This window comes from Clupea harengus, chromosome 14, assembly GCF_900700415.2.
Source record: "Clupea harengus chromosome 14, Ch_v2.0.2, whole genome shotgun sequence".
In the NCBI taxonomy this organism is placed as follows: Eukaryota; Metazoa; Chordata; class Actinopteri; order Clupeiformes; family Clupeidae; genus Clupea; species Clupea harengus.
In genome coordinates, this window is record NC_045165.1 from 23,129,658 (window position 1) to 23,138,682 (window position 9,025).

The window sequence follows — 9,025 nt, forward strand, 5'->3', positions numbered from 1 at the left end:
TGAGTCAGTAATTTAACTTTCTTATAAATAAGTATTTGACCGCAGTAATGTTGGTACTTTGCTTTCCCATACCTGTTTAGTTACTGCTGCACAAAGGGAGGTTTACCCTCTCCCTGTGATTCCATTTTGAAGATTGTACCTTTTTAAGTAGGTTTATTTGTTTGTGTTGCTGTAATTTGCACATGAAATGTAGTAGTTTAACAGTGTTTCATTATACGTTGAGAATAATATTGACCACCTTAGTATGTACAGTGTGCCTCCAGAATTATGGTGAGTTCCAGTTGAACTCGGAAGTCAGAATTTCCCAGTTCCAAGTCGGAATTCCAACTCAGTCAGATGAACCTCACCAACCCTGACTTCAGAATCCAAGATGACTGCCCCCACGAATCAACTTTATTAGCACTTCTGTCTGATTTGTGTCATTAAATTACTGTCCAACTTCTATCTGTGGACATATTGATACGGTGTTTGTATGTGCAAAATACTGAGTAAAGCGTTGATATCAACTGGTATTGCTGACAACAATTGGTATTGCATTGCATTGCATGGTTTTCTGACTTGTTACTGGAACTTGGTGAACTCTGGCGTGATGCCATTCCCACCTCCGAGTTCTGACCTCCAAGGTAAATGGAACGCACCATTATAACACACTGGCTAACGTTGAATTAAAAAGGCTTCTAAAAAATGTCACCTGAACAGTTATTAATATTATAAAATCTTACCTTTACTTGAAGTAAGCTTAGTCTAAGAAAAAAGCAATAATGAAAATATATATTTTAAAAACAAAATCACATCACAATTATTGGCACCGCAAGACATTTGAATTAAGGAAATGTATATTAACTATGATCCCATGCAGATTTAGCTAATTTTAAGTTGGCCTAAGTGTACATTTTAAGCAGTCATCAATGGTATCCTGTTTCACTGGGGTATTAAAATGAGGTGAAACGGGGCCCAAATCCTTAAGTCTCCATGGGTGAGATTCAAGAGCATTGCATTGCAATAAGGCAAAAGCCAGGCCCTGAAGGTCCACCACTGGTGATGCCTTATATGATCATGTTGCTTCAAAATATTCATAAGCAGTGCCGTTATCAGGATGTCATCCTTGGGTGGGCATATGGATATGTTGGATGGGTTCCTGAATTCAACATGAATGTATAATATCCAGAACCTACCCATCTGCCATAGTGTGGAAACTCTTCAAGGGTTTTGCTTAGCAACCATCTACATTTTCAAAAGAAACTGAAGTTCAGCGGGGGGGGGGGGGGGGTTTATCAACGTGATCACGGAAAAAAATCTTGTCAACTCGAAATGGTGAAAGCAGGTCAGGACCAATGGGTTTTATTTATTAGGATACTGTTTAATGTGGCATTTCACCCCTGGAGAAATATTTGTACTGTTTACTGTAGTTAAACGCAGTTTTCAGGCATTTTGAGATGATAGAGGCCACAGAAATCGGTCGTTTTGACGCTATAGTTCAGGTTATTACTTACATAGGCTCACCAGTAAGTAACAGTCAACAACTGAACAAGATTATTAGCGCAAAGGCACTACGAAACGATCAAATCCCATAAATTGTTTATTTGTCAGCATTAGCAAAATGTGGTTTGGGTGCACAGACCTGCCCCAGCGAAGTGAATTACTTATCCTGATTGTATTCGATAAAGAATATCTTTCCACCCTCCCCCCGGTTACAGAGGTGTGTGTGTGTGTGAGAGTGAGAGCTGCACTGCATTGTTCTTCCCTATTAAAATCAGCTTTAACTGGGACGCAGAACTACACAACAATTAACAAAAATTGAGCCCTGTGTTGGTTCCAGGTATTCTAGGTGAGTTTGGTGTAGAAATAAATGGCTACAGAGAAAAGCACCTCTTTAAATATGGTGGAGGATCTGTGATGCTGTGGGGCTGTTTCTCCTCCAAAGGCCATGGCAGTGTTGCTCGCATACATTATGGATTCCAGGAAGTGCCACGTGATTTTAAATCAAAATCTGGTTGCCTCTGCCAAGAAGCTAAAACTTGCTTGTGGTTGGATCCAGCAGGACAATAATCTAAAGCAGAAACAGTTAAATTAACACAAAATCATATTTTTTGCCAAGGCCATCCCAGTGCCCTGACTGTGGGTTGAGCTCAAGAGGAGAGTGCACATGAGAAGACCTAGGAGTCTACAAGATTTGGAGAGATTCTGCATTGACGGAATGGTCGAAAATGTCCTCTTGTGTGTTCTTAAGTCTTATAACACATTACAAGAGAAGACTCAGTTGGCAAAAGGTTTTGCACAAAATACTTAATGAGGGGTTGCCAATAATAAATCATTAATTCATTAATAACGAACATGTTTTTTAACCACCTGTGACCTTTTTTCTTGTGGCAATGGGTTCATATAGAATTTATATATTTTTTTGTCTGTTGTGTAAAGACAACATTTAATTAATAGCAGGGGGAAAAATCTGCCTATTTCACTATATAATATGGGTGGCAATAATAATCCTGGAGAGCACTGTATATTTATGAGTAGTTCATACTAATGCCTCTGCATACATTCCTGTGTGTTCTGTTCTGTTTTGTAGCATGGTGATTTGGTGCTCCTAACTATGTGGGTGTTTGTTTGTCTGTGCTGCAGGTGCCCACAGAGCCCCCCTCCGTCTGCAGCCCCATGAAGGAGCCCTTCTCGCCCCACGGAGCCATGCTGCCCAACGAGTTCCGCAGCTGCTACGTGCGTGCCCAGCCCTTTGACGAATTCCCCACCTCCCACCGCCGCTACCTGCCACCCCAGGTATGACCCACCCCACCCCACCCCCTCCTCACTAGGCTTTGCATCCTGTTCAGGCCAAAGGGAATGCTCCTGTGCTGGTCTGTCCACTAACAGTGGACACTATTAAAATGTGTTGATCCTGCTGTTAAAGAGAGTTTAAGCTGGTCTTAAAAAGTAGATTGGTGGCATTTATAAAAGTACCCAAGCGGGTTACTATTCTCAGATTACACATTGAATATTTTAAATGTAGCTAGGGTAACTGTCCTTTTGGGAGAAAAAGCCCTTTTGGGAGAAAACCTTGAGGAGTTGTATAGCATCTGTTGTTTATAGCATCATAGTGTGGGTGTCTTCTGCAAGTCGATCTGCATCAGCTTAGAGAGTCTCTCTCTTTCTCTCGCTCTCCACTGCCCAGGTCTCCTTCAGCTCCCAGCGCCATGTCACCTTCCACACAGACGAGGAGGAGATTGTGCGCATCAACCCCCGCAAGGACGTGTTGATCCGGGGCTACGAGGACTACCGCCACCCGGTGGTGTGGAGGCAGGAGGCAGAGCGTGACGAGCACAACTCCAAGCCCTGCCCCTACCTGTACCCCGAGGGCTCTCTGGGGGGTGGCTTGGGGGTTGTCGGCAGCATCGGCAGTGGCCACGGCCACAAAGAACCGGTGAAAACCCAGCAGCCGTCGCCACTGCTCAAGGGCAAGGCGTCGCGGCGGCGGCGGGAAGAAGGCGAGCGCTCACGCTGCCTGTACTGCCGCGAGATGTTCAACCGGCAGGACAACCGGCGCGGCCAGTGCCCGGACGCGCCCGATCCCATTCGGCAATGCATCCACCGCGTCAGCTGCATGCTCTGCGCCGAGAGCCTGCTCTACCACTGCATGTCCGACTCGGAGGGCGACTTCTCAGACCCTTGCTCATGTGACACGTCCGACGAGCAGTTCTGCCTGCGCTGGGCGGCACTGCTGGCGCTCTCACTGGTGGCGCCGTGCATGTGCTGCTACCTGCCGCTGCGCCTGTGCCACCACTGCGGCGAGGCGTGCCACTGCTGCGGCGGCAAGCACAAGGCAGCCGGCTGAGCGGCAACTCCTCGCCACCCCCGCGGAAGTCGCCCCATGACCACCTTTGGAAAAAAATAACAACCGCAACCACAGAGGATTTTTGTTTTTTGGAATTTAGGAAAACAAAAAAACAAACAAAAGAGAATTAAGTGGTGCGGAAGAGCAAAGCGTCGGCATCCATGTAGTTTGTCCCTTTTTGCTCCCCGTTGGCCTTGACAAAACGGGTTGAGGGAGAGGGGTCTTCTCTCTCCTGCTCCAGGCCGTCAGGAAGGCTTTTAGCGATTTGTTTGAGGAGCAGCAGCAGAAGCTCCATCAGGAAAGGCTTCAGTGGATCTGGAAGGCTCTTTGTCAGCGGAGGCTTTCAATGCGCTATGGAGAAGCGCCAGGATAACCAGATGTGGAGATATTACTGAACACACACACATACACGTTCAACACCTATACTTGCATAAACTTGAACATGGAAACAAACAGGCCACCATTTCAGACTCATGAAAGTAATGTGTATCTTCGTGAAGGAATGCTGTCTTTTTTCCTTTTGTACAGAGATCAAAAAACATAACAAATGAAGATAATTACAATAAAAAAATGGAACTCGGTACCCAGTTGTGCTTACAGAAAAATCTACTGTATGAGTTAAAATGCTAAAAGGGATTTGTTCTTGCTTTTTCTTGTGACTGCAGTTGGATAACCGTGGCCTTTCTTTTCTGACTTAAGCATTCGCTGACAGTGTAATCATTTAGACAGAAGAAAAAGTGCACTAGGTATGTTTATTTTTCCTTCTATATAAGGTAACCCAAATGGCTTCTAATGGTACATTAACAGGAACTCCCTTATTGTGTTTTAGCTGTGCAGAGATGTTTTATCTTTTCTTTTGTCTATGGTGGATGTACATACATTTCCTTGTTTCTCCTTTTTCAATGACCGTTCAAGTACAGTAACACTGTTGCTTTTGAAGGGTATCATCTGAAATAGCTTTTTGACAGTTCCAAGATGTCGAATGGACTTCCATCCCTGTATTGACAGAATTGTTTTGGACCATTTACTTGCATTCCAGTGGAGGATTAGATAAAACTGAAGGGAAACTGGTATCATGTTGGCCACCTCCCTCAAAAGAGAAAGGGGGGTAGTTAGGAAGAAAACTCATGCCCTACTGTCAGGAATAAAGATATTGCCCATTGCCTAATACTCACAAGACCAACCACCCCACAATCCCAGCTGCAGCTCTCCTTTTTAGTCAGTGTTGTCCGCCCCCTTGCGCGTGCGTTTCAGAATGAAACTGACATTATTTTCTCCTCTGCATTTGTGCTCAGGAACCATTTCCAAACAAACAAAAAGTTTGCTCAACCAGCAAGTTTTTATTTTTATTTTCATTTGAACATTGTTTTTGTTTTCTTATTTGTCATTGTTATTGTTTGGGTGAAGAGACCCTTGCACCCTTATTTGTTGTAAAAGAGGCACTTACCATTAGGCTTATCTGAGAGAATCTGGTCCTTGATGCTCTTCTGAGGAGTCTAACCTGCCCCTCATCAAAGCACCACAAGTTCACAATTTGAAATGGAGAACTTAAATACTCCTCTGTGGACACCCTCATGGTATGTTATTGTTATGTACACAACCATGCACAGACAGACCATATACTCAGTATGAAGAATAAACAACTGTCATTTTAAGCAAGCATTTCTTAGTTTGAAATATGTATAGACCTATATAATGCATCTGTTGAATCCCACTGCTGAGTATCACGCAGTACATTGGGACATTCATTTTTCCATGTCTAGTTTATGTGTGTTGTACTTCTTTTGTGATATGTGAGTTGTGTTTGACTGTCTCACACAGACCCCCACCACCACACACACACACACACACACACACACACACACAACAGTTTCTGCTCAGGTGTGGAACACCCCTCTCAAAGAACCTCCCTCTACTGTCATGCACAATTATAGAAAACGGACTAAAAGCATCCAATGAGATTGGTCTGCGTTATGTTTAGATTGCCAGGCATATGTGAAGGCATTTTCTGTAAGGGATGCTCTCCAAGTAATGGAATTGTAATATAAAGGAATAATTCAGTGACAAATACAATTTAAAATTTTCCATTTACCCCAAATTAAGTTGATCATCTCAAGACATGTTTGAAATACAAACATTTACCTCCTAGTTTTGCACTGGAGCTGTAAGATTAGGATGGATTACAAGTGATGAAAGCATATGGGAGTTCATGCGAACATCATGCAACAGATGCCAAAATCATAGCACACTTGCCCAAAAAAGCAATTTTGCACAGTAATACCAGTAGTTTGTTCATGAACATTTCCATAAAATGGCAAAATCATTATGTATTTCAATTTAAAGTATATAAATTAAAACAGAACTATACTATTCTAGTAATATCAAAGTCATTCTAAGTTCAGAGTGGTTGCCGCTGCCATTTTCTGATCTGTGTGGTACCTTTTCATATAAAACATGTACAGTGTCTAAAAAAAAAAAGAAGATCACTTGTGTGTCAGAAGTTGTGCTTTTAGGAAGGTGTATGACTTTGGCATGTAGATTTCATGATTGCAGGCCTGAAAGCTTTAAATGTGAACTCCATGAACCTCATTGCAGTCTCCAGTGCAAAACCCAAGGAGCAAAATTCACTGATGCGTCAGCACTCTTGATTCATTTAGCAGCAGAGCTGATCTTCACTGTAGAATCTTGGCTGTTCCTGACTGCAGAACAGCAGTAGCTACCATGATTATTTCCAGACCCCTTCTGTTCTAAGTAACAGCATTATTTACTTTCTATGCAACTATGATCACTTAAAAGGAAAAAAAATCAACCTCTTTTGCAGTCAGTAACATGACACTTTAAAAAAAAAAAGTTACCCCAGGTACCAAACTCTTTTCTTTTTCTTTTTGTAATGTAAATAAGTAACACTATATTTAAACCGTAATAATAATCCCAGTCTAAATTTTGAAGATAGAGTTGTATTTATCACTGCTGTCAGTATAGTACTGTAGCTGACATTGACAGCATTATGTACATAGGTCACCTTTTAGTATTATTTCACATTGAAAAGTAGAGGGAGCTGAAGACAAGGAGCGAGCTTTTAAATAGAGTTTCTTTCTAGTTTTATATTGAGAGCGGTGGGAGGGGGTGCTGAGCGGTACAGTAGTGGCAGTTCCACTTTTAAAAAGTTTGATATATGAAGCTGCTAGAAACAATCACTAATTTTATTATGTTGAGGGTACAAATATATATATATAAAAAAAAAATACAGAATTCAGACTGTTAAAATATTAAGTAGTTATCTGATACCATATAACCTGAGATCACACATCTGTCTCGTTGTTTTTGTTTGTCTGTCTCTGTAGGTGTGTTTGTTTTGTATGTGCATCCATCTCTCTGAGCATATGTTTTTTTTTGCTATGCCTTTAGTCTTGCACCAGATTGAATTGGACTGCTTTCCATATCTCCACCACCCTACACAAAGGTTTAAGGAACCATAACAAAACTTGCTGGCTGAGAAGCTAAATGTAAGACACCCATAGGCTACCAATATTTATACAGAATCTGTATTTAATGCCACAAAGTTTCATTCTGCATTAACTAGCACAGTGCAACTCCATGTCATGTACTGTATTTTATATGCAAGATGTCTGCTTTTGTTTGGATTTTTCATGTCTTTTTTTTGTCTATTTGTTATGAACCTATCCGTTAACTTTGCATAAACATGACTTCAGTTTTTAACCACTTTGCTGCTATACAGTAGTCTATCTTCCTTCAATCTTGGAAACTGTGCATAACTCTGGAATGCAGAAAGACATACATTCTTAACTTGTCTGGGTTAAAAATAATAATAATAATAATAAAAAGAAAAAAAGAAAAGAAATGCATATATGAACATGTTTCTTGAGTGTATTGTTTATGAAAGAATTTACTTTTCATAGCAGTTGAGTTGTTTCTTTCTCCACTTTCTCTGATGCTTGGGTGCACTGATGTATGTAGCTAGGCTTCTTTCTTCTCCTTCCAGCGCTCGATGGTGTAACTATCCCGTGGTTAGTTCTTGGTAGTGGAAAAAACATTTGTGTTTTTGGAAAAAAAAATAATTGCAGTATAAATGGTACTCTTCTGATAATTCTTCTATAAACACTGCCTGAATTTTCCTTTCTTTTTCTGCATCTCTTTTTTCTTTCTTTCTGTTTTTCCAGTGCTGTCTGCTCACTCACACACCCTGACAACCTCAACAAGTGCCTCACATCCATTGTAGTGTTCATCTAAACTTTAACAGTGCTGATTTCCGGTTATAACGGTTTATATGCATTCTAGGTACTTCTATCACCCTTTTTTTTTTTCTTTTTTTTTTTTTGAAAATACCAACTATACGATGTAAAATTTATAGTCAATAACTCATATCATAGTTGTATTTTCTTTTTATTACAGATGTAGCGTGTTACTTTTCATAAATGTCATGTAAATATGCATACATATGTTTGTAACTGTTTTTATGTTACATCACACACTTGTAATTTTGACATATCAAAATAACATTATCATAATAAAATGGTGAGTTTTAATAGGTTTCTTCTATGTATACTTTTGTTTCTTTGTGCCTTTGGTATGACATTGTGGGGTATCACTGTATTGTGTCGATAATTTATTATACTTCTGTGTGTAAGGAAGCTGGTGTGGCAGCATTGATTGTGGGCAAAGTTTATCGATGTGTTTACATAACTGAGGCAAACTGTGGAGGCATAAAACTGCCTTCTCAACTCAACAAAACTTTGTTGTACTAACAGAATGAAAATCATAGTAATTACAAAAGCTGTGTTCATGACTGCAGATAGTCTGATTAATGAGGTCACAATGTGGAGGGTCAGCTTCTCCTACTTGACCTCATAGATAGTATAAATGATTGTATGAAATACATTGATTTTGTGGACAAAGGTCAGCTCAGGCATTATGCCAAAGAAATTTTAAACATGTCACTATTTACCAAGCACTTACATGAGTACAACCGACATATCCACTTCTTTGCACTGTTTATAATTTTGCAGGTCCACTGTGACCATACAATTTATGATCACAGAATCTACAAAATTGAAAGACCTTAACATCCTTACAGTTGGCCACCCATATTATTAGTGCAGGTCTGTGAGTCATCTCACTGACCCAGAAAAGTTGCCTTGGAGGTGTATGTCAGTAACAGATAACACGGATAGCATATTG

At 40.7% G+C, this 9,025-nt stretch overlaps 1 protein-coding gene across 1 annotated transcript in view; it reads left to right on the forward strand.

The window, feature by feature from the left end:
- The window catches only part of spred1 (sprouty related EVH1 domain containing 1), a 28,882-nt gene extending 24,939 nt beyond the window's left edge, over positions 1–3,943 (forward strand). Inside the window, exons 5-6 of the mRNA XM_012823014.3 lie at positions 2,623–2,775; positions 3,167–3,943. Coding sequence (XP_012678468.1) covers positions 2,623–2,775; positions 3,167–3,826 — 813 coding nt within the window. The 3' untranslated portion in view covers positions 3,827–3,943. The remainder of the gene's footprint in view (positions 1–2,622; positions 2,776–3,166) is intronic.
- Positions 3,944–9,025: the final 5,082 nt, after the last annotated feature.